Genomic DNA, 26,408 nt, shown 5'->3' on the forward strand with positions numbered 1-26,408 from the left:
GGGGGCTTGATAGGAACAATGGAGACATAATTCTGGTGCTCTCTTGAGCAGTTTTAAATTCCTGTCTCCAACCCCCCTCCCCTGGAATAACTGCTACTTCTTTGAAACAGACCACTGTGCTGGGTGACTTGAAGTCTCTTCACTGGAGGACTCATCTCCACGCTGTCAGAGCTGTTCCTGACGATGCTGCCGGGGTCCTTGTTTGAGCAGAGGGCTGCTGCCCACTCATGCTTGTCAAGAGACCTGTTGCCCGACTGCTGCTTGTGCTGTGATACTTCTTTCCAGGACTTCTCCTTGGAGACTAACTGTGTTGGTACTATTTGCAATAAGCTGAGTGATCTATGAACGGGGAAAAAAAAATCTCATCTCTTAACCCCAATCAGAAAACAGGCAGCTGGCGCCTCTCTTTGTCTCTCCTCTCCCCATTTCTTCTCTTCTTTGCTGTTGTTCAGTCGCTAAGTCGTGTCTAACTCTTTGCAACCCCATGAACTGTAGCATTCCAGGCTTCTCTGTCCATTACTATCTCCCCGAGTTTGTTCAAACTCATGTCCATTGAATCAGTGATGCCATCCTCTGTCGCCCCCTTCTCCTCTTGCCCTCAATTTTCCCCAGCATCAGGGTCTTTTCCAATGAGTCAGGTCTTCGCATCAGGTGGCCAAAGTTTCCTTGCAAAACCAAAGATGAGCTGGGTCAGGAATAGCAGAAGGGGAATATGCTTTCCCCTGCTCCTACCCTTGCATTCTTTCCCTTTCTTCTTCAAATTCTGCTTGGGGCCTGTTCTTTTCCACTTTCATCGGATGGAAACACTTTCATTCTTCTCTCTACCATATTTTGCTGTAATGCGTAAATTCATAGATAGAGAAGGTATCCTTTTATTTTTATTTTGAAAGTATACTTTGAAAAACATTTGAGTTTTTAAGAATAAAATTTACAAAGTTGATTATTTTAAATGTAAATTAAGAAGTTCTTAAATTCCCCAGCTCTCTAAGCTAATCAGGTCATTTTCGCTGCACCTGGGCAAAAATGCACCTGGATTCCTATGAAGTGGATTTGCAGGTAAAATAGAAGTTTTACCTCTTTCCCTCTCGTTTAAACCCAGAAAAACAAAATTAATAAAAGAAAATCAATACATACTTATTAAGCACACAGGGAGGGTTTGAATAAACAGCGGAGGCTTACAGCACTGATTCCCGCAGTGTTGTCGAAACCCCAAACTAATAACCAAATACCAATCCATAACCCTTTCCGTTTCTTGGAGAATAATAGAGGTAAAGAATGGGAGAGGATAAGAAAGGGTTCAAAAGAAAACATAAATCTTAAGGTGAAAAAGCCATCAGAACCTCACGGCGCACATGACACTAGAAAAAGCAGGAACCCATGCCGAGTGGGGAACTGGCGGACAGGCGTGCGGAACCCCTGATCTCGTTGCGGACCCTACCAGGACTCCACCTCTAGGAACCATCTCATTGGAGCTCACCTGTCAGCTTGCACCCGCCCCAGCCCCCTTTCCGCATGCGCACCACGGTCCAAAGCGACTGGGTCGTCTCGAAGCACGACCCACCCCCCGAATTCCTGGTTCTGATTGGTCCGAGTGGCAGGCCCGCTCCTTAGGTCCAGCCAATGGAAAAGCCGCCTCGGCGCTCCGCCCTCCCGGCTGGCAGCTGGCGGCTCCGCAGCCTGCGAATCCGGGTGGTGAGCCGGGATGGCGGCTGTGGCGGCGTTCGCGGGCTGGCTGCTGCGGCTCCGTGCAGCCGGGGCCGACGGACCCTGGCGTCGGCTGTGTGGCGCGGGGCTGTCGAGGGGCTTCCTGCAGTCCGCCTCGGCCTACGGGGCTGCGGCCCAGAGGCGGCAGGTGGCTCACTTCACTTTCCAGCCTGACCCGGAGCCCGTGGAGTACGGTGAGCGAGGGGCTGCCCTGTCCGCTCCGCTGCAGCCCAGTCTCGCAGGCCCATGCGAGGTCACTGAGGGTGCCGCCCTGCCCGTCCTCGGCGGGGGCCGGCAAGCTGACCTCCTTGCATCGCAGCAGAGTCCCTGCCCTGCTCTCGAGAGTCCGCTACCTGTATGTCTGTGATTTCCTCCTTAGTTCCATGTTCGTGCTTTCGAGAGGCATCTCACTCGAGATGGGTGAGAGGGCTGGCGGGGTGTGCTAGGGCCGGAGAGTGCAGGGGCGTGCTTGGGAACGCCACCTTTTCTCCGCTCTCTTATCCTTGCTTTTTCAAGTCTGCCCCACCCCAGAGTTGTCCCAGCTTGCCCACGGACGTGCCACAAACTACAGGCAGAGAGGTATGTTTAAAGAAAAAAGCAGTCCCTCCTCCCTTTTGTGTTTTTGTTTCCTTTAGTAGAGAAAACAGAGGGACTAAAGTAACTAAAGTAATTGGTTTTCCCAAGGTCACAGAACAGCTTCTTCCTAGAGATGCGAAACAGCCATCTTCCTTTCTATCTGGGCCTAGCACTGAGCTTGTGCTGGGCAAGGCTGCCACTTAGCCAAGGAAGGGTAAGCGGTGTGGGTAATGGGCGGAGGAAGACATCGAGTACTTCCAACTGCGGCAAAGAATCGAGCACCTCTCACACCTGGCCTGATGGCAGTTGCATGACTGTTGTAGCTGAGTTTTCTGTAACCTCCGAAAGATCCAGTGCCTATCATCGCAACATTGGGAACAGTAGGAAAACAGTTAACTTTTCCTTGGCTGGCTAATCACTTCTCACATGCTAGAGCCGACTTTTGGGCAAGTGTGTCAGTATTTACTTGTGAGTAAGAAAAATAAATATTTATTGAGCGCTAACCACAGGCAGGCCCTGGACAGAGAAATTTACATTCATTCTCTTATTTGATGCTTAGGACAATCTTAAGAGGTAGGTAATCTTTTTTTTTTCCCCTCAGTTTTTCATTTGGGTAGCTGAGATCTTGAGATACTTTGTCCTGGATTACACAGAGAAGTTAGTGGTATAGTGTCGCAGAGTAGGAGACCACTCAAACAACTTAGCATGCACACAGCTTTGGAATCTAATTATTCAGATTCCAGAGCTTCCATTCTAAACAATGTGCTAAACTTCATGTGGAAACTATTTACTAAGAGGTGTTCTGGTTTTGTGAAATAGTAGACACCATAAAGGTGAGCACAATTTTTTCTCACCAACAATATGAACCTTGAATTCTGTCTTCAAAGAAACTAGCCCAATACTTGAGAAATAGCGCAGGTCTTCTTAACCTCCTTCCATAATTATGAAATTACTAAAGCTTGAGTAAAATGATAATAAAATGCTTGTTCTTATTATAAAAATAACAAAAGAATATTACAGATAATTTGAATAATAGAAAAAACAAAAAAGATAATCTCAACACCCACTACTGTAAATATTGCTAATATTTCTGGATGTATCTTTTAGGGATTTCATTCCAATTTAGTGGAATTAAAGAATTCCACTGATAAAATGGGGCTTTCCAGATGGCTCAGTGGTAGAGAATCTGCCTGCCAGTGCAGGAGACATGGGTTGGATTCCTGGGTTGGGAAGATCCCCTGGAAGAGGAAATGGCAACCCACTCCAGTATACTTGCCAGGATAATCCCATGGACACAGGAGCCTAGTGGGCTACAGTCCATAGAGTCATAAAGAGTTGAATACAACTGAGTGAGCACACTAAAATGAATGGGATAAAAATTTCCCATAATTGTAGTTTTAATATAAATACAATTCGCATTATTTAATCAGAAGCATTTCCCCATATTGTTTTTTATAGCTTTCTTTAGAAAAATGTTTTGGGAATTCCCTGGGGGTCCAGTGTTTAGGACTCCATGCTTTCACAGTGGAGGTCCTGGGTCTAATCCCTGGTTGAGGGACTAAGATTCTGCAAGCTGTGTGACATAACCACCGCCCCCCCCCCCCAAAAAAAAACCCCAACCAAAAAAAAAACTTGTTCTGTTGAACAGAAACACTGTATAGGTCAGTGGTTAATATCTTGGCTCTAGAATCAGATTGGCCTAGGTTCCATCTTTATCCTTACCTATAACTTTAATAAACTTATCACTTAATCCTCTGTAAGCCTCAGTTTATGAGGACTTAATATTTACTTTGGAAGGTTTTTATGAGGACCAAATAAGGATAATGTGTGTAATGTACTTAACACAGTCTCTGACTGCTAAGAAGCAATCACTCAGAAAATAAATGGAAACATACCCTTATACTTTTGTTGTTATAGTTTTTGTGTTATAAATAATGCAGATGGAAACATTTCTTGTATCTTTTATGTATCTGAGATTATTTCTTTAGGATAAACAATAAATCCAGGGGTGAGATTTCCTACTTGAATATATGACCACATCTTTGGATTTTTAATGCATAGTTCGAATTACCAGTTGATAACTCGATTTGCAGTATGAGTGTGAGTACTGGATATCATGCTAAAATCACAGGTGTGCTGTGATCCTGTGACATGGTAGGAAATACATATCTGGTGTTTGTTCTGTTCCTGGAACAGAACCCTTGAAAATTCTCATGATGATAGCAATAAAAATGTCTTTAGTTGTATTACTGTTTGGTAAGCCCTGAAGTTACCTAAGGGGCTTCCCAGGTATGCTAGTGGTTAAGAACCCTCCTGCCAATGCAAGAGATATGGGTTTGATTCCTTGGTCAAGAAAATCCCCTGGAAGAGGAGTGGCAGCCCACTCCAGTGCTCTTGCCCGGAGAATCCCATGGACAGAGGAGCCTGGTGGGCTTCTGTCCATGGTGTTGCAAAGTGTTGGACACGACTGAAGTGACTTAGCATACAGCACACAAAGTTACCCAAGGATGGGGATTATCACCAGATGTGCTTAGCGAGTTGGAACTTTCAGTCCCACCCCGCTCACCTCTGGAAAGGGTAGGGGGACCTCCAGGTCAGTGGATTGCCAATGGCCAGTGATTTAATCAGCCATGCCAATCTAGTGAAGCCTCCTTGAAACCCCAAAGGACAGGTTCTGAGAGCTTCCAAAGGAGTGATGCTCTCAGAGAACATCTCACATCTTTCCGCACACCTTGCTGTTTGCAGCTCTTCCATCTGGCTGTTCCTGAGTTATATGTATTTTATAATAAACTGGTGATCTAGTAAGTAAAATGTTTCTGAGTTCTGTGAGATGCTCTAGCAAATCAATTGAACCCAAGGAGGAGTTGTGGGAGCCTCTGCTCTTATGTCCATTGGTCAGAAGCACAGGAGACAACCTGCCCTTGGGGTTGGCACCTGAATTGGGGGAGGGGCAGTCTTGTAGGACTGAGCCCTTAACCGGTAGGATCTGACATTGTGGGAGATCATATCAGAATTGAGTTGACACCTGGTTGGAGATTTGCTCGGTGATATGTTAAAAGACCCACACTTTGGAATTGGTGTCAGAATTGTGTGTGCTCGTGCACTCACGTGTGCACACACAGACACACTCACTCACTATGGGGTATTTTGTGCTAACTGCACTTTGTTTTGATATGCATTTATTTCATTTCTATTGAATATGTCCCCATATATTTGCTAGATTTCTTTGCACTTGTGGGAATTGAACGTTCCTTGTTTCTGTGTACTTTAAAAGTTTGTACACGGTGCTCTTTTTTCTGTCAGTACTAATGCTACCTACCATTTTTGAGCAGCTATGTATTCCAGGTGGCGGTGTAGACATCAGTCTACAATCCTCCCAGTAACCCTGTTGAGTTAAAGAGCATTATGCTCATTTCACAGATGAGAAAATTGAGGCTTAGAGATGTTGGTGGCTTGCCCAAGTCTGCTAAGTAGCAGACCAAGAATTTGAACCCAGATGTGTCTAACTCCAAAGCCTCCTATACAAATGTTGTACTAATGTTTTGTGTGGTAAAGATACTAATGAATATATTTATTCTCTCTCTGCCTTAATATATTGTTATCTCTCTGACTTTCATTTGTGCTGCAAATAATGTTTATTCTTTTGATTATTTTGACACATGAAAGGGCCTCCCTAAATAGAGTGGTGGTCACAGTGGACTCTGAGGAGGTGACATTTAAACTGTATTGTAAGAAAGGTAAAGGAATCACTTCTGCAAGGACCAGAGGGCAAGTTTGTTTTCCAGGAAGAAACAAGGGCAAGCAAGGGTGAAGTCTCTGGGGTGGGGTGAGTTTGTGCTGTAGGACCCGAGAAAGCCACTGTGGTTGGGATGTTCTGAGTAGGGGATGGTAGGCAGCTCTCAAAGGTCAAGTGTAGAAGGAAGAGTCCTTGTATTGTGGGGATGAGGGTGTTCTTTCAAGTACAGTAAGTCCCCAAAGTACCAATGAATTCTGTTCTGAGAGCATGTGCGAAGTTGTTTGTTGGTAAGTCCAACCAAGTTAGCCTAGGTACCCAGCTAACTCAGTCTACTATATGGTACTGTACTGTAATAGGGTTATAATCTGTTCACATCTTTGAAAGTTCACAGCTTGAAGGTTCACATGTAGGGGACTTACTGTATTAGAACTTTTAGTGTTGGGAACAATATAAATAACAAGAGGTTAGAAAGCATAAAGTTTATATGAGGAACAGGAATTAGTGAGTTTATTTGGAGGAGAATGGGAAGGGGTAGGAAATAAGTTTGGAAAAGTAAAAGGAGGTGCCAGGCACCAGTAATTGCAGGGATTATCTTATTGAGTGGGGGAGGGAAGGTTAACCAGTGCAGAGTAGACGGTCCATAAGTATTGGACATTTGATAGTAGTTATCTCACTGAATTCTCACAGTTGTCCTACATATTAGATAGTATTATCCATGTTTTGTAGCAAAGGAAGCTGAATGTCAGTAAAGTAGCCTTCCCAGAGTCACACAGGGAGTGGCTGGCATACCATGGTCTCAGGTGCTTTAGCTCTGTGGATTGTCTCTGTCTCCCTTCCGTGCTGCAAAGGGAATAGTTGCTCAGAATAACTGAGTGCTGCTCATCAGACTGGTACTGCAGCATCACCTTCCCTCACTCCCCTTTGCCCGGAATTGTCTTTGACGTGTGACATTGGTAGAATTTTTTTCCCTGCTCCATTCCTTTGTTTTTAAGTGGTTGATGAACAATTTGCTCTGTGTATTTTTTAATTTTTAAGAAACAGCCTCATAGGTTTATTTGCTCAGCCATTCACTCAGCAGATACTTACTGAGCACTTGTTACATGTTAGATACTGTTGTAAGGTCTGAGCACGTTGCTATGATCAAAGGCACTAAGAACCCCTGCCCTCTTGGAGTTTATGTTCTATTATGTCCCTTACATCCTGCCAGCATGCCACTTTATTTTTGTAGCAATGATAATGACCTGGCTTATTTTTATTTAAAATTAAAATATTTTTTATTCCCTTCTGGTATGGTTTAATTCAGAATATTGAATATAGTTCCCTGTGCTATACAGTCTACTTTATATATAGTAGTTCGATCTGCTAATCTCAGACTCCTGATTTATTGCCTCCTCCATCTTTGGTAACCATAAGTTTTGTTTTCTATGTCTGTGAGTCTGTTTCTATTTTGTAAATAAGTTCATTTGTAGCATATTTTAGATTCCACATATAACTGATAACATGATATTTGTCTTTTTTTTTCCCTGACTTAATTGGGCTTTCCTGGTGGCTCAGGTGGTAAAAGATTCTTCCTGCAGTGAGGGAGAACCAGGTTCGATCCCTGGGTCAGGAAGATCCCCTGTAGAAAGAAATGGCAACCCACTCCAGTATTCTTGCCTGGAAAATCCCATGGACAGAGGAGCCTGGCGGGCTACAATTCACGGGGTTACAAAGAGTCGGACACAACTGAGCTTTGAACTCTGACTTAATTCACTTGGTATTATATTATTATAATCTCTAGGTTGATCCATGTTTCTGAAAACAGCATTATTTCATTCCTTTTTTATGGATGAGTACTATTCCATTGTGTATATGTACCGTATCTTCTTTATCCATTTGTCTGTTGATGGACATTTAGATTGCTTCCAGGTCTTGGCTATTGTAAATAGTGCTGCAGTGAACACTGGATTACAAGTATATTTTCGAATTAGAGTTTTCTTTGGATATATGCCAAGGAATGGGATTGTAGGATCATATGGTAGCTCTAATTTTAGTTTTTTAAGGGACTTGATACTGTTTTCTAGTGTGGGTTACATCCCCACCATCAGTGTTGGGCGGGGGGTTCCTTTTCTCCACACCCTCTCCAGCATTTATTTGTAGATGTTTTAATGATGGCCATTCTGACCAGTGTGAGGTAGTATCTCATTGTAATTTTGATGTGCATTTCTCTAATAATTAGTGAAACTGACCATCTTTTCTTTTGCCTCTTGGCCAGATGATGACCTGTTTTTCATTTTTTTAAAATTTTATTTTATTTTTAAATTTTACATAATTGTATTAGTTTTGCCAAATATCAAAATGAATCCACCTGTTTTTCATGATGTTCTATTTCAGACAGTTTTGAGTAAGCAGCTCTGAGTGAGTGAGTGAAAGTCACTCAGTCGAATCCAACTCTGTGACCCCGTGGACTATACAGTCCATGGAATTCTCCAGGCCAGAATACTGGAGTGGGTAGCCTTTCCCTTCTCCAGGGGATCTTCCCAACCCAGGAATCGAACCGAGGTCTCCCGCATTGTAGGCAGATTCTTTATCAACTGAGCTACGAAGACAGAGCTTGAGCATCAGAGAAGACATGGGCAGAAAGGAACTTTTTTTTGCTCTGAGTTGTGTTTTCACAGATGATTTGACCCTAAATTTCTAGGAAGACCATGGGCACTGGGCAGCACTGAGGCTTAAATCAAAGCCCTAAAATCATGATTATTTCTGAATTCTGACATTTGGAACTTTATCAAATAAAGCTTCATACCATTCAGAATAATGGCCAAGGTCAACATGAAGCACAGAGACACAGTCCAGAGTCTAACAAAAGTCAGCTAGTATTTATTCAGTGCTCACTGGTCATGCACTCTTCACTGTTCTGTGCATTTATTGTTCCATTTAATCATCTTAACAGCCCATTTAGGGGGATAGAGATTGGCTGACAGAGATTCTACTTGAGCAATAAGATAATAGGAAGGACCAAGGCATGGGATTGTAGAGTTATCCAAACAGTTCTGGGCGCTGAAGTTCTTTTAGCCTTTCTCATTGTTTATGGTCCATGGCTATTTGCTCTTATTGGCGCATTTAACACATGCCATTGGTCATGTGTATTTGTTATGACCTATGTTCCTAAAACCCATCCAGGGCATCTTCCCAGACCCCTCCCACTCTGCTTGCTTCTCTATACTGACTTTGCTTACCTTTTATTTATGTGGACACATATTTGTTCAACTTTATTGTATTCTTTCTTTCTTTTTTTTTTTTTAGTAGTTGTTTTTAAATTGTTTAATATGTTTCAGTTTTGGCTCCTCAACAAGCATCTTAAAGTTGTATTGCTTTTATATCTTCCACAGAGACCTTACCATGGTAAATAATCCAGTAAATTTGTGTAATATATTCCATGCTTTCCTTTCTACCTTGGCTTTAATCAAAGTTTAATTGACTGTTAAAAAACTGATTATTTTTTATGTAATAATACATGATTTTTTCTTTTTTCTTTTTTTAAAATTTTCACAGGGCAGACTCAGAAAATGAATCTCTTCCAGGCAGTAACAAGTGCCTTAGATAACTCATTGGCCAAAGATCCTACGGCAGGTAAACTTCCTTGGTGCTTGACTGTGGTTGTTGTTGTTTAGTTGCTAAGTCATGTCCGACTGTTTTGCAGCCCTATGGACTGTAGCCCACCTGACTCCCCTGTCCATGGGATTTCCCAGTCAAGAATACTGGCGTGGGTTGCCATTTCTTTCTCCAGGGGATCTTTCTGACCCAGGGATCGAACCCTCGTCTTCTGCATTGGCAGGCAGATTTGTTACTGCTGAGCCACCAGGGAAGCCCTGCTTGACTATGGTAGTTGTGTTAATTCAGAATTGAAGATTTGCTGTAAATGTTTGTCTGGAGCTCAATGGATAGCATTATATCTACTTGAAATTAAAAAAAAAATTATTATTATTATTATTTTTTTTACTTTACAGTATTGTATTGGTTTTGCCATACATCAACATGCATCCGCCACGGGTGTACACATGTTCCCCATCCTGAAGCCCCCTCCCACCTCCCTCCCCATACCATCCCTCTGGGTCATCCCAGTGCACCAGCCCCAAGCTTCCTGTATCTTGCGTCGAACCTGGACTGGCAGTTCATTTTTTATATGATATTATACATGTTTTAATGCCATTCTCCCAAATCATTCCCTGCCCCACCAACCGCCCCCTCCCCCCCCGCCCCCCCAGCACAGAGTCCAAAAGACTATTCTATACATCTGTGTCTCTTTTGCTGTCTCGCATACAGGGTCATCGTTACCATCTTTCTAAATTCCATATATATGCGTTAGTATACTGTATTGGTGTTTTTCTTTCTGGCTTACTTCACTCTGTATAATAGGCTCCAGTGTCATCCACCTCATTAGAACTGATTCAAATGTATTCTTTTTAATGCCTGAGTAATACTCCATTGTGTCTATGTACCACAGCTTTCTTATCCATTCATCTGCTGATGGACATCTAGGTTGCTTCCTTGAAATTTTTACAAGACCTGAACAAATGCTTAAGGCTAAATAATCAAATTATGATATTAAACACATTTTTATCCTCTTATTATGAATTAATTCTCATGTATATCTGACCCTGACATTATTAAATTAATTTTTTCCATGGTATGTGTGGTCCTGATAATACATTAACATAATACCTTTTAAAATATGTGCTGTTGTTTGTCTAGCATATAGAAAAAGTGGAAAATACCACTTTGTTCAGCTATCTATTTATTGATATAAAATTAAAGTTTAGTTCTGTGCTTTCCTTTGGGATACATTATCATTCAACTTGTAAGATTTTTTTTGGAAAATAACTTTAATATTAATAGTTAACTTTATGAGTACCTTATCTTACTAAATTATTGATATAAAAAGAGTTGTGCTGCTGTGCGTTTTCTAAATTAGATTGACTTGGCTTTATATGTATATTTAGTATACCTTGGGTTTCCCCTTGAGAATCTCAGTTTTTAAGGTCAAGTGGAAAGCAGGTTAGTTTTTAGGAGAAGTGAGAGCTGGACTTGCTTTGTTTTGAAACAGAATGACTGATATAGTCATGTAGATAAGGGTGAGTTATTTTCTTGAGGTCTTTGAAGCTGGTGAGGTGCATTAATGGCACTAGAATTCAGCTTTGTGAACATCCCCTTATTCAGTTTAATTTGCCTTGCCTACGTAGCACCCCTGAGTTTTCACCAGAACGATTCTTTGCCTTGCTCTTTACATTCCATTGTACTTGCAGTCTATGTCACTTTCCTGCTGCTGCTAAGGCGCTTCAGTCGTGTCCGACTCTGTGCCACCCCATAGATGGCAGCCCACCAGGCTCCCCTGTCCCCGGGATTCTCCAGGCAAGAACATTGGAGTGGGTTGCCATTTCCTTCTCCACTTTCCTACTTGTCACTATTCTCTCAGCTTGAAATGCTGTTCTTTCAGCTTCTTCAAATTGCTGACTCTCATTGTATATGGTATATTAGAAAAAAAAAAAGAAAATCAGGGGACTTCCCTGGTGGTCCAGTGGTTAAGACTTCGCCTTTCAATGCAGGGGGTGCGGGTTAGATCCCAGATTGGAAAGCCAAGATCCCATATGCCTTGCAACAAAAGAACCAAAAACATAAAAACAGAAGCAATATTGTAACAAATTCAATTAAAGACTTGAAAAATGATCCACAGGATTCTTTAAAAAAGGGAGGGGGAATCATTAACCCCCCCCCCCCTCCCCGCCCAAGCCAGTAGAAACACCCCTCAAAAGCCACTGCCCAAGGGACATATAAGCCTAGAGTGTGAGTCACAGTTCTGCCTCTTGCTTTCTGGCTTGTTAAGTTACTTGACTACTTTTCTGACCTCATTTCCTTCATGGGTGAAACAAGGTGAGGTTCCAGATTAGTGTTTCTTTCACAACGGAGGATCCTCCCCGTGCACTTCACACTGTCTGGAGACCCTGTTGGCTGTTACCACTCTGTGCGGTCAGCAGCCCACCCACTGCACGGAGACCAGGCGTGTTGCTCTGTGCCTACAATGCACAGGACAGGCCACTATGACAGAAGGATCATCCAGTCCAAAGTGTCACTAAGGTCTAAATTGGCAAACCTTGCTTTAGATCTCAGGATCCATTTCTGTTTTCTAATTTCGTATGTAGACACTTACATTACTTATTGTTAGACTCATTTAGGAATGATTAGATACAACATGTTCTTTATTATTTTTCAGTAATATTTGGTGAAGACGTTGCCTTTGGTGGAGTCTTTAGATGTACTGTCGGCTTGCGAGACAAGTATGGTAAGTTAGTATCCTTATATAGGAACAGTATTCCTGTAGAGTTTACACATCTTGGCAGTACAAAGTATGCCTGTTAAAATGTTTGCCATGTCCTTATTGCATCATCAGATTCCTTTTGTCTCCACAGCCACCTCCAGACTCCTTTGGCCTAAGTTTCACTAAATGTGTTCTAACTGTAGCTTCCCTCTGGTCTAGTTCATATTCTGTGTATTATAGATTCCAAAGTATTCTACATTAAGTGTATTGTTTGTCGTGTCATTCATACATCTGGGAATCTTCAACCTCTTATTGCTGCCCTGCCTTTGCCAGTTTCAGTCCCATTCAAAGTTCTGCCCTATTGGTCACTGCTAATAGATGTCATCTTTTATTATGTGCATTAGGATTCTCCAGAGAAATCAAACCATTAGGATATACCTATGTGTGAGTAGGTGTGTGTGTGTGTATAAAATATACCTGTATATGTATATATTTTTATATCTATATGTGCTGTAGTGTGCTCAGTCGCTTCAGTCATGTCCAGCTCTCTGACCCCATGGACCTTAGTTTGCCAGGCTCCTCTGTCCATGGGATTTTCTGAGCAAGAATATTGGAGTGTGTTTCCATGCCTTCCTCCAGGGGACCTTCAGGACTCAGAGATCTCCTGTATCTTCTGCAATGCAGGTGGATTTTTTTTTTTTTTTTTTGCCTCTGAGCCTCTGGGGACGTCCCATCTGTATCTATGTTTATACCTGTACATACTTCCCAGATGGTGCTAGTGGTAAAGAACCCGCCTGCCAATGCAGGAGACATGAGAGACACGGGCTCGATCCCTGGGTTGAGAAGATGCCCTGGAGGAGGAAATGGCAACCCATTCCAGTATTTTTGCCTGGAGAATCCCTTGGACAGAAGAGTCACCGGTTACGGTCCATAGGGTTACAAAAAGTCAGACAGGACTGAGGCGGCTTAGCACAATACATAGATCTATATTGAGAGAGCGAGAATCAGAGATCTATATTTTAAGGAATTGGCTCACACCATTGTGGGGCTCACAACTCAGAAATCTGTAGGGCAAGCCAGCCGACTAGAAAACCAAGCAGTCTTCAGGACAAATTTCTTCTGGTTTGGGAAACCTTAGTCTTTCCCTTTAAGGCCTTCAAGTGATTGGATGAAGCCCATCCACATTAAGAAGGATAATCTGGTTTACTTAGATGTTAATCACGTCTAAAAATATCTTCCCAGAGTATCTAGACTGGTATCTGACAGCCGGGCCATATCACCTAGCCAGCTGGACACCTGTTATTAAGCATCGCAGCATCCTTCCACGTTTCATCCCCGCCAGTCAGTATCTTCTGCCTGGCACGTGATCCATTTCTGCCCATTGCTGTCGCTTACTTCATTCAACTCAGAGTTAAAGCCATCAGAGGAGGCATACTGGCCCATTCCAACATCCTCACAGCAGATTTGCTCTGTAAGGCATGTGGTCCAACGCCTTGCTGTTGCGCTGCCTTCCTTGGAGGCGCTTTGACCTTTCGTCTGTTTCTTCAGTCTTATCTAATCTGGAAATCAAAGCAGTTGAGTTTGGGTAGGAGTTGACACTTGCCTTCCTTCTGGCCTTTACCACTGCCCTGTAAAGCTCATGTGGGTGGAAAAAGGAGTGAGGGGCTTTAAGATTTTTTTTTTCCTCCCAGTTGTTCCTTCTTGTTCCCCTCTTCCTCTGATGTTATACTTGCATCCAGGAAACCCTAGCTGAATCCAGGAAATCAAGTGTTCCATCCCACTTGTCAGGAGCTCTCAGGTAGTTCTTTCCCCTTCCCTTTACACCAGTTTGGTTTGGGTCCTGTCCCTCTCTGCTTTCTCCTCGCTGTCTATTTTAATAGAGTCGAGATTGCTGGTTGCATCTCAGCCATCTCAAACTATCTCAATTAGCCCCAGCTAATTCTGACTGCTAGAGACTTTAGATCTTCAAAAAGAAATCAAAGGGACTTCCCTGCTGGTTCAGTGGTTGGAAATTTGCCTCCCAATCAGGGGATGTGGGTTCCATTCCTGATTGGGAAACAAAAGTCCACATGCTGTGGGGCAGCTAAGCCCTGTGCACTGCAACCGCTGAAGCCTGCAGGCTCTAAGAGCCCATGCTCTGTACCAGGGGAAACCTGTGTCCTGCAACTAGAGGAAGCCCTCACCCTGCAAAGAAGACCCAGTGTAGCCAAACAAACAAACAAAAAAAATAGAAACCTTTATGCATTTGCTTTCTAAATGCATATGCATTATAGGAAATTTGCAAGATGTAGAAAAGCATAATGGAGAAGGCAATGGCACCCCACTCCAGTACTCTTGCCTGGGAAATCCCATGGACGGAGGAGTCTGGTAGGCTTGCAGTCCATGGGGTCGCTAAGAGTCGGACACGACTGAGCGACTTCACTTTCACTTTCCACTTTCATGCATTTGAGAAGGAAATGGCAACCCACTCCAGTGTTCTTGCCTGGAGAATCCCAGGGACGGGGGAGCCTGGTAGGCTGCCGTCTATGGGGTCACACAGAGTCGGACACGACTGAAGCGACTTAGCAGCAGCAGCAGAAAAGCATAAAGAAGAAAATAAAAATTGCCCAAACCAGCAGAGAGAAACTCGAGAAAACCACTATACATATCTTGATATTATATACACTTCAAGGACATATTTGAATATATTTATATATATTAACTAATATTTAAAGTGTAGAATTAGACTTTTTTTTTCCTTAGGATTTTTGACTCTGTTTACATTGCCCATCTGTTGTTGCTTGCTGTCTGTTTTGTCCAGTAGAGACCTTAGCATATTAATCACGTGTGTGTGCGTGCGTGCCTGCTCAGTCGCTCAGTCGTGACTCTTTGCAACCCTATGGACTATGGCCCTCCAGGTTTTTCTGTCCATGGGATTCTCCAGGCAAGAATACTGGAGTGGGTTGCCATTTCCTTCTCCAGGGGATTTTCCAGACCCAGGGATTGAACTGGCGTCTCCTGTATCTGCTGCATTGCAGACGCATTCTTTACTGCTGAGCCACCAGGGAAGCCTAGCGTATTAATCACAGTTGTTTTAAATCCCCAGTCTGATAATTCCAGCATCCTTGCCACATCTGGTTCTGATGCCTGTGCTGTCTCTTCAAACTGTGCTTTTTGCCTTTTGGTGTGCCTTGTCATTCTTCCCTTGTTAGCCAGACGTGATGCATTGGGTAAAAGGAACTGCTGTAAATAGGCCTTTAGGAATGAGGCAGTGAGGTGTTCGTGGGGTAAGGGACAGTGTTCTGTAATCCTCTGATTTGGTTTGTCTTTTAAGTGAGCCTGTGCCCTTGGACCATGAGTTTCCCAAATGTTTCTCAGCTTTTTCTCTCCACCTCTGGTAGAACTGGGTGGCTAGAGAGAGCGGGAGTTGGGTCTTTTCCTGCCTTGAGGTCAGCTGGGTTCTGATGCTACACAGGCGTTTGGGCTGTGCTTAACTAGCAGGTTTTACTTGAAATGGGAGTGGTTCAGAATGGTTCCTTGTTTACTTCGCCTACTGGAGGCAAGAGGGGATTTTCTCTGACATTTACTATGGAAACCTGATCGAGCTCCTGAAGGGAAACTTCACAAAATTGTAGGGGGGCCCCCTATGACTGGGTCTTCTGAGTTTTTAGCTCTCAGACTTGTCCTCACGAAGCTCCAACAGTTCCTCAGCTACAGCCCAGGTTTCCCACCCCGCTTCTGGTCTCTGCTCTGCACAGTCGAGAGTCCCTGTATTCACTGGTCTGCTCTCCATTCTTGGGGATAGCCGTTTGCTCTGTGCCCTTGCTTCTCTAGCGGGTCCAGGAAAAGTTGTTGATTTTATAGCGTGTTCCGCTTTTTACTTCCTGTGAGGAAGGCTTGGCGACTTCCAAGCTTCTTCTGAATTTCCATCTCCAGTCCAGACCTCGGGCCTGAGCGCCACCTCTGTGTGTACTGCCCCTCACCCCACTGCAGTCTTCACCTGGGTGTTCCCGTCACTTCAGCCTCAGCACTTCCAAGCTCATGTTTGCAAACTCAGCTGAATTTATTATGTTCTCCCAGAAAATCCACGCCTCCTCCTACATTTCTTAGCAAATATACCATTGCCCACTTGGTTACTTAAGCCGGAAAACTGAGGAGGTCCTAGTCTCTTCCCTCTTCCTCATTCGCCAAGTTCATCAGGTCCTCTGATTTTATCTTCAGTTTGTCTTTACCGCGGCCTCTCCTTTCCATCCTCACCGCCCTGGAGGCTCACTTTGGATCCGAATCGTCTCTGCTTGGATAGTGGCCTTGCTTCTCTTAGTAATCACCCTCCCTCCTGTCCCAACCTTGATGTCAGTGTGATCAACCTAAAATGTGCATTTCTTGGCAGAATATGCAGGAGATTTTGAGATCTGCCCTCTTCCCACTCACCTGGCCTCATTTCCTTTATTAAAACTGAATTATTTCCCCTTAAGCCTGTGTGTTTTTCATCTCTCTTCCATTGCACGTGCAGTTTGGATCCCCCCCTCCCCACCCCACTTAATTCCCTGGGGAAACTCCTCTTTTACCTTCACAGGTCTTCTTTTTAAGGCTCTTCCTAAAAGAAAACAAACCAATCAAAAAGTGGGCAAAAGATTTCAACAGAAAAAAATTTCTCCAAGGAAGACATACAAGCGGCCAAACGGTACATGAAAATATGCTCAATGTCAGTAATTCTTAGAGAAATGCAAATCAAAACTACACTGAGATATCACTCACCTCACATTAAAATGGCCAACATCAAAACGCCTATGAATAATAAATGCTGGAGAGAGTGGGGAGAAAAGGGAACCCGCCTACACTACTGGTGGGAATGTAAACTGGTACAGTTACTATGGAGGATATGAAGTTTCCTTAAACAACTAAAAAGTATTTTTTACTTTGATCACTGGTATTTCCCCGGTGATCCAGTGGTTAAGAATCTGCCTGCCAATGCAGGGGATATGGGTTTGATTCCTGGTCTGGGAACTAAGATCCCAAATGCCACGGGGCAGCCAAGCCTGTGGGCCGCAGCTACTGAGCCTGTGCTCTAGAGCCTGTGCTCACGGTACAGCTAGAGAGAAAGCCTGTGTGCCATAACTCCTGAAGCTCCTGCGCCCTGCAGCCTGTGTCCTGCAACGAGAGAAGTCACTGCAGTGAAAAGCTGTGCACTGCAAGCAGAGAGTAGCGCCTGCTTGTCGCAACTAGAGAAAGCCTGCGTGTAGCAATGAACCCTCAGTGCAGCCAAAAATAAGAAATAAAAAGCAAGCAAACTAAAGATGAAGTTGCCATACGATCCTGCAATCCCACTTCTGGGCATATATCCAGAGAATACCATAATTTGAAAAGACACATAGACCCCAATGTTCATTGCAGCACTGTTTACAGTAGCCAAGACGTGGAAGCAACCTAAATGTCCATCAGCAGATGAATGGATAAGGAAGATTCAGTACATACATATGATGGAAACTTCGCCATAAAAAAAGAATGAAATAATACCATTTGTAGCAACATGAATGGACCTAGAGATTATCATACTAAGTGAAATAAATCAGATAGAAAGATAAATAGCACGTGATATCACTTATATGTGGAATCTAAAAAAAGAAAAAGATATAAATGAACTCATTTCCAAAACAGAAAGAGACTCAGTCATAGAAAACAAACTTACAGTTACCAAAGGGAAAAGGATGGGAGAGGGCTAAGTTAGGAGTTTGGGATTAACATATACACACTCCTATATATAAAATAGATAACCAACAAGGACCTACAGTATAGCACAGGGAACTATACTCAATGTTTTGTAATTACCTATTAACATAAGGGAAGAGAATCTGAAGAAGGAAAAATGTATACATATTTTTTCTTCTTCAGACTCTCAAATTCTTCATGTATATACATTATATATGAATATATGAATTGCTGGGCTGTATGCCTGAAACTACTGTTGCCAAGAAGAGAGAAAAAGGTTCTTCCTGACTCTCCGAGCTAATCCAGTCACTGCTTTATCACTGTTTAGATGCTTACATATTTTGCATATTGCAAAATTACATGTTGTAATTGTCTTCCCAAGAGATTTCTACACCAGGCAACTTCTCCAAGGCAGTAGGCATTTAAGTCATCTTGGATCCTCAGCTTCTAATATATATTCTAATACTATCAGACAGTATTGATTGAGTGAATGTTGCTGAGTGTAGTTACCCTTCACTTCTTTCACCAAGACAGGGGCCTGCTGCCTCAGGGGATTTCCTTATTTCCCTTTAATGATTTTAGTTGGTCCCATTTTTCCTTAAAAATAGCTTAAACCAGGGAGAAACTAGCTATCACTTGAAAAAGTCCACTGCTCATAGAAGGCGCTGGAAGATTTATGTTTACATGACGAGGAGTTGAGCTAATTAACAGCTATTTAATTCTGAGCTTTACTGTAAGCGGATGTTGTGAATTTTTACACTAGCTTTAGGACTATGAATTCGAATTTTGAATAATTCCAGATCAATATGAACAATTAAATCACCATCACTCTAAGAGGAAATGAACTTGTTTTCAGGAGTGAAGAATAAAGGAAATGGGGAAGATAAATCTATCCAAACAGAACTTTTTGTATATTTAAGAAATAGCACATCTTTTAAAAATACTGTTCTACCCTTTTGAGTATATGCTGGGAATTTAAAGCTACACAGAAACATTCTTGACTTGGTAGTCTCTTTTTTTTAAGTTAAAAGATTTCATATTTATTTAATTAAAAAATTTTTAATTGAAATATAATTGATTTACAATATTTTGTTTCAGGTGTACAACAAAGTGGTTCAGTTATACATATTTATATGTATTCAAATCTATATATTTTTAAAGATTCTTTTCCATTATAGTTTATTACAAGATATTGAATATAGTTCCCTGTGCTATACAGAAAATCATTGTTGTTTAAAGATTTTGTATTGAAAAGAATTACAAAGATTATGTTGATGTTACTGAATGCTTTGAATACAGCAGGAAAACCTCTTCTGGGGAATTGATTTACTTTCTGGGGAGAGCTGGGTGTTGAGAAGGGATCGGCCAGTAGGTGGCAGCCTACACTTTGAAATGAGACCGTCCCTATTGAGGGTTTTAAATTCGACCAGAAGAGAGTTTGGATTGAGGGTTACTGACATAATAAATATTGTCAAGCTGAATACTACTTAATATTACAAATAAGAAATTGGCTCATTAGGGGCAATGCTATTAAAACAAACTAAGGGAGACAGAACTTAAAAAAAATTTTTTTTGGTATGCCATGTGGGATCTTATGTCCCTTATCAAGGATTGAGTCTGTGCCCCTTGCATTGGAAGGGCAGAGTCTTAACCCTGGAACCACCAGGGAAATCCTAAGAGAGAGCTGTTTTGTACCCCAGATAACCGAGATGAGTGCGAGTTTAGCATCACCAATCTGCATCTCTGCTTCCTGGTCCTTTGACAGAACAGAAAAAGAGTGCTTGGAAACACTTGAATATAGTAAAACGTAACCTCATTAACACACGGCGGGTTTACCTTTTTATGTGAGATAACTCCTTGATGGCCAGTTCGATCCCAGGTCAGGAAGATCCCCTGGAGAAGGAGATGGCAACCCACCCCAGGATCCTTGCCTGGGAAATCCCATGGACAGAGAAGCCTGGTGAGCTCCACTCTGTGGAGTCTCAGAGTCAGACACAGCTGGGTGACCAAGCGTGCGTGCATGGAGGTGAGAGAAGGAACAGCAGAGGACTTGCTGAATCCATTTACAGGCCTAACCATCTGCCTTTTCATGGGATTTGATGTTTTTACATGACTATTCATTTCTGTCCACCTCGACTGTGGCTTGTAGCAGGATGGGAAAAGGAATATAATCACTCACTTGTTTTCTTATGTAAACTGCAGAGAAATTGTATAACCAGATGCTTTAAGACACTGAATTCGGGAAGGAAAACTAGGACAGGCATGGGGAGAAGGCGAGTTTTCTTCTGTCATCTGCCAGTGTTTGGAAATTGACTTTGAGCTGCAGCATACTTGTCAGTAAAGTGAAAGGAGAGCATGTGTTTAGGTATTCTTTTATCTTTTTTAGAAAGAGGAACACATTTGCTTTAGGCTTTAATTTCTTTTACATTAAGAGGTTTTATGAGTATAATAATTATGCCATCTTAGAACTGTGGTCTGCTTTGGGCACTTAATTCTCTCTTTTTAATATTGTTGGGGTATTGTTGATCTACAATGTTGTATCCGTTTCAGGTGTACAGCAAAGTGATTCAGTTATACATACACATATATTCATTATTTTTCAGATTCTGTCCCCATGTTAGTATTACAGAATATTGGATAAAGCTTCCTGTGCTGTACAATACCTTGTTGATTATCTGCTTTAATAGAGAGTAGTTATGTATTTCTTAATTTTCTCTTAAAGAGTCCCCTTTCCAGTATACGTTTTAAATGTGGAGGCTGAAGGCAGAGTCTTTTGACATGTCTCATACTTGTACCTGAAATAGGAAATTAGCATCTGCAGCAGGAAAAAGTGAGCTTACATTATATGTTGCTCCTGCAAAGAGAGGGTTACTCGAATGATGACCATTCTCTTGGATCCCGTGTCAAATTCCACTGAAGAAACGGAGTCTGTGAGATGGGGTTCGGCCTCTGGCCAGTTAAAACTAATTTTGCTGGGAAAAAACAATTTGGTGAACCAGTGACAGTTCTCTGGGAATATGGACTACCTGACTTATCTCTGCGCTTGAAGTATATACATTTAAGACTTCAGGACAGACTGAATACCAGATTTAGACTGTAAGGTATCTTAACTGTTCCATGAATTTGGAGCAAAAACAAGAATTCATAAGATGGTGTAAACTTTTTTTTTCTAATATGCTTAAAAAACTGTTTTAAAAGGATTGCTAGTAGTTGTGCTTTTCTTCCTTCCTAGAAGTCAGGCACTTCACATTGCTCCTGCTATTATAAGGCCCCTTGTTTACTAAAAGCACACATGTAGACACATTAGTTAAAGAACATGTCAAAATGCCTTTCTTTTTATCCAGTTGAAGGAGTTATCCTCAAAAATGGGATGAATGTATTATTAGCATATACTTTACTTGTATTAGTTTCCTTTACATATTTCTTTAATGTCTTTTTGTAAATTTTTATTAAAGAAAAATATATTAGAATTGGTACAGTCACTGTATTTCAACTTCTCAAACTGAGTATCATCACAGTCACCATGATGACCAGTGACTTAACAAATAACATTTAAGAGATTTAGATATTTAATCTATTTTGTAGGGTATTAGTGTGTGTATGTGCTCAGTCGCTAAGTCGTGTCTGGTTCTTTTGCAACCCCGTGGACGGTAGCCCACCAGGCTCCTCTGTCCGTGGGATTTCCCAGGCAAGAATACTGGGAATGGGTTGCCATTTCATTCTCCAAGGGATCGTCCTGACCCAGGGATTGGACTCTTGTCCAGGCAGATTGCTTACCACTAAGCTGCCAGGGAAGGCTATGGCGTATTAGAACTGGAGGGAAATTGAGTATGTATCTAGGAATTCTCAGCTAGGGTGGCTTTGCCCTCCTGGGAGCATTTGGCCACATCTAGAGAGACATTTTTGGTTGTCGCATCTGGGGATTGCCACTATACGAAGCGGGTAGGGGTCAGGAATGCTGATAATCATCTCCTGGGGCAGAAGGCAACCGTCTAAACAGAGAATGATTTGACCCCAAATGGCAAAGCTCTGAGTTGAGAAACCTTGATCCCGCCCTTCTTCACATTACGCAGAGACTGAAGTTCTGAGAGGCTAGATGCTGTTGCCAGGTTGCCCAGGGCAAGTGGGGGACCAGAGCCAGAACGCAGTTCTGAGCTCTTGGTTCTACATTGTTTTTTGTTTTTATTTAGGAATTATTTATAAATGAGCAACTCATTGATATAGAAAAGCATGAGAAATATAAGGAATTGATAAGGAATTTTAATAAACAAAGCTTAAGGGTTTGGATTGTTCATGGGATCAGAAGCAGCTAGTCATCAGTAATCGGTATTAAAGTTTTAATGACATTTTTTGTGACTCTTGTGGACAAATTTTTTAATGCATTAAGCTGTTCTGAGGTGGCAGCTGGTGCTTTAATGTTTTTTTTTTTATCTTAGTTGATTAAACAGTAAATGTTAGAACTGCCAGCAGGTGTTCTCTTTGACATTTTCAGCATCAGGTGTAATGCCCTTAAGCCAGTTTTTCTCAACATTGTTTGACAATGGCAGGCTTTTAAAATGATCAGATGTGAGCACCATCAGGGGCTTAGGAGATGGGCTTAGACTAAAGTAGACCAGGAAAAATGGGAATAGCGGTCATTATTGTCAGAAAGGATAAACTTGATTCATATATCTTTTTAAACATCATCATTAAAATTTTTGAAAAATGAAAGTATATTAAGGACAACTTAGATTAAAAGAGAGTAAAAAGTCTTGTTTTATATTTTCACTGTCAAGTATGATATATCTCATTTGTCCATCTATTATCAGGGATAATGTTACTACGTAGCTTCCTAAATCTGGTGCTAGGTCTTATGAAAATTCTTTTCTAGACTAGTACTTTTTTTTTTTTATTTTAGTTTTTGGGCATGCTGAGAGGCATGTGGGCTCTTAGTCTCCTGACCAGGGATTGAACCCAAGGCCCCCACATTGGAACCGTGCAGTCTTAACCACTGGGCCACCAGAGAAGCCCCGAGGCTGGTACTTTGAACAGAGGGGAAAACACAAACTTCTTTCTTTAGCATGTCATATTTCTTGGGTTAGGATGTGCTTGGTATTTTTAATTGTTTTAGTTGGGACAGCTTACTTCCTAATTTTTACACATTACAACCAGCAGTTTTTTTTAACTTCATTTTTCATGGTTTCAGAATTGCTGCTCATTTGACTCAAGTCTAATTTTTGAATTATAAGGCTTCATTTTAGATCCCAGATATGAATCCCAGATTCATTTCATTCCCAGGGAATGAAAGAGGACCAGTAATGATTTTTATATGGGCAGTTCAGATTGCTCTGTATCTGGGAATCCATGGCTTTTCCCACCCTCTTTTATTTGTCTTAAGGAAACAGATCACAAACCCATTAAATTACAACTAAGAACACTCTTTCTTCTAAAAGTAGTGTGCCCGGTGGCCGTGGCAGCTTAACTTTGACACGCTCTGATGTGGAGCTGTTTGTTGTCACTTACCTGTCTCAGGAGGTTTGAATCTAAATGTGTAGGTGGTTACATGGCTAGACAGTCTGTGCTTCAATTCTAAATCGAAATTCCACTGGTTAGCACCTTGCATGGAGAGGGCAATGGCAGCCCACTCCAGTACTCTTGCCTGGAAAATCCCATGGACGGAGGAGCCTGGTAGGCTGCAGTCCATGGGGTCGCTAGGAGTCGGACACGACTGAGTGACTTCACTTTCACTTTTCACTTTCATGCATTGGAGAAGGAAATGGCAATCCACTCCAGTGTTCTTGCCTGGAGAATCCCAGGGACGGGGGAGCCTGGTAGGCTGCTGTCTGTGGGGTCGCACAGAGTCGGATACGACTGAAGGGACTTAGCAGCAGCAGCAGCACCTCCCATGCAGTTACAAAGTCATGGAACAATTAAATGCCAACTTTCTAGTCAAGTTGGGAGTAGCCAGTAAAAGCAGCCCTGCATGGAGAACAAATATTTATGTCATCTACAAGATCCTTATAGAGTGAGAACTTCTATGGCAAGTCAGAGATGATGGGAGCCCAGTGCTTTGTTTTCTGTTCCTAGTGTGTGTCTCCATGGCTTTGATTGGCAAATAGGATGAGGGATCAGTTAGGTAAAGGTTGGTGAGTGTCATGTGCTAAGGAATCACTTGGGAAACCTGTTGGACAAAAAGTTTTTGGTTTCTGACTGAGCAGCTGTACCCAAAGGCAGCTTCAGCAGTGAAATGCCTGACCTTCTCCAGGGGCATCCTGCCAGCCCTCTCCCCTCCAAGGGCCTCTGATTACCAGCCAGAAGTGGTGGCATTGGGGCAATCTTAAAATTAGCCAAAAGGTTCTTTTTCTGTAGTTTTGGCTTCTGGACACTTAAGCACTGTTGGTAATAAGGGATTTCTCCTCATCTCTGTTTCTGGGCAGGCTGCTCCTTTTCACCCTCCTCTTTTTTTCTTCCTGTCACTGCCGGCTTGGAGTGCAGCAGAAACAAAGAAGCTAATTTCTCAGCCAAAAGGGAACACACACAAACAGTACTATGTGCTAAATTAATCAAGATCCTGTAGGTGCTGAACTTGATCAGTTTGTTCTTTGAAAATGGAAAGGTTCCTCAAAACTCAAGAAGAAAACCGTTATATAACTTTGCTGCTGCTGCTGCTGCTGCTAAGTCGCTTCAGTCGTGTCCGACTCTGTGCGACCCCATAGATGGGCAGCCCACCAGGCTCCCCCGTCCCTGGGATTCTCCAGGCAAGAACACTGGAGTGGGTTGCCATTTCTTTCTCCAATACATGAAAGTGAAAAGTGAAAGTGAAGTCGCTCAGTCGTGTCCGACTCTTAGTGACCCCATGGACTGCAGCCTACCAGGCTCCTCCATCCATGGGATTTTCCAGGCAAGAGTACTGGAGTCGGGTGCCATTGCCTTCTCCTTATATGACTTTAGGAAGATGTTGTTTCATTCATCAGAAGGAGAGAGGAACATGTGAAATGGCATAAACCCATACTATCTACTCAAATCTAAATTAAACACCAATAAACTAAAGGGAAAAGTTCCATGGCCTTCTGAACAAATTCCTGAGTCCAATAGGGCAACTTAGTCATTTGCCCAAAGAAGGTACCTTTTCCATTGTTAAATGTTCTACTGAGTTTCTGCCCAGGGACCTTCTAGTTTTTGATTATTCTGTGTATATATGTGTGTACATATGTATCTCAAGGCTATGACTCCGCTTACAGTGTTTAACCTTTATACAAAAAGAGAAAAGTTGGATGTGGTGGCATGCAATTATTGCACTGGCCATGTTCTTTTAAATGGCCTTTCTTTATCCCATAGTCTGTCGAAAGGGACTCATGTAGGGAGCCAGGAACTTCTCGCCTACACAGCCTCTCCTGACTTCTCTCAGATAATCAGAAGCAGGATTTAAGCCAAATAGTCTCAGTGAAGTGTTGCCCTCACTCCGTCCTCACCAAATTACTTTCATTCCCATTCCTACCTAGTTCCTGTTGTTTCTTTCTTTTTCTTTTAAATTTTATTATTTATTTTGGCTTCTCTGCGGTGCACGGGCTTCTCTAGTTGCCATGAGTGTGTTCTAGAGTGCATGGGCTCAGTGGTTCTGGCATGTGGGCTCAGCTGTGACTTGTGGGATCTTAGTTCCCTGACCAGGGATCGAACCCCGGGCCCCCAGCATTGGGAGTGCAGATTCTTAACCACTGCACCACCAGGGAAGTCCCCCGCTGTTTCTGCAGGCAGAAGGCAGCTCACTACTCAGCTTTAGCTCCCACTAACACTTAAGGATTTCAGTTAAGTGAAATTTCGGTAAAATTTGTTCCCAGTGTTTCCAGGCTGGGCGATCCTGTATTATTGTTTGGTCACTAAGTCGTGTCTGACTCTTTATGACCCCATGGACATACCAGGCTTCCCTGTCCTTCATTATCCCCCGAAGTTTGCTCAGACTGGTGTCCATCGAGTTGGTGATGCCATCCAGCCATCTCATCCTCTGTCATCCCCTTCTCCTCCTGCCCCCAATCCCTCCCAGCATCAGGGTCTTTTCCCATGAGTCGGCTCTTCAGATCAGGTGACCAAAGTATTGGAGCTTCAACATCAGTCCTTCCAATGAATATTCAGGATTGACTTTCTTTAGGATTGACTGGTTTGATCTCCTTGCAGTCCAGGGGACTCTCAAGAGTCTTCTCCAACACCACAGTTCAAAAGTATCAGTTCTTCAGTGCTCAGCCTTCCTTAGGTGATTCATTTTTACTAAGGGAGCAGTAGCCAAGTGAATGAGAAATCTTTCACAGTTTATACTTCCTGGTGGCCATGGAGTGCTACTGTTGTCAACTATGTCTATCCACTTCCCATTGTCTCAGAAAAGTCTCTGTGGTCCAGATCTATAGGATCAGAGAACAGACATGGTACTTAAGATAA

General features: G+C 42.5%; 1 protein-coding gene across 1 annotated transcript in view; it reads left to right on the forward strand.

Annotated features, from left to right (window-relative positions):
• Window positions 1-1,688: 1,688 nt before the first annotated feature.
• The window catches only part of BCKDHB (branched chain keto acid dehydrogenase E1 subunit beta), a gene marked incomplete at its 5' end in the record, with an annotated part of 270,674 nt that continues 245,954 nt past the window's right edge, over window positions 1,689-26,408 (forward strand). The window contains 3 exon segments of the mRNA NM_174507.2: window positions 1,689-1,898; window positions 9,551-9,628; window positions 12,267-12,335. Of these exon segments, the coding sequence (NP_776932.1) occupies window positions 1,703-1,898; window positions 9,551-9,628; window positions 12,267-12,335 (343 nt within the window).

The sequence above is a fragment of the Bos taurus genome, chromosome 9, assembly GCF_002263795.3.
Source record: "Bos taurus isolate L1 Dominette 01449 registration number 42190680 breed Hereford chromosome 9, ARS-UCD2.0, whole genome shotgun sequence".
NCBI classification, from domain to species: domain Eukaryota; kingdom Metazoa; phylum Chordata; class Mammalia; order Artiodactyla; family Bovidae; genus Bos; species Bos taurus.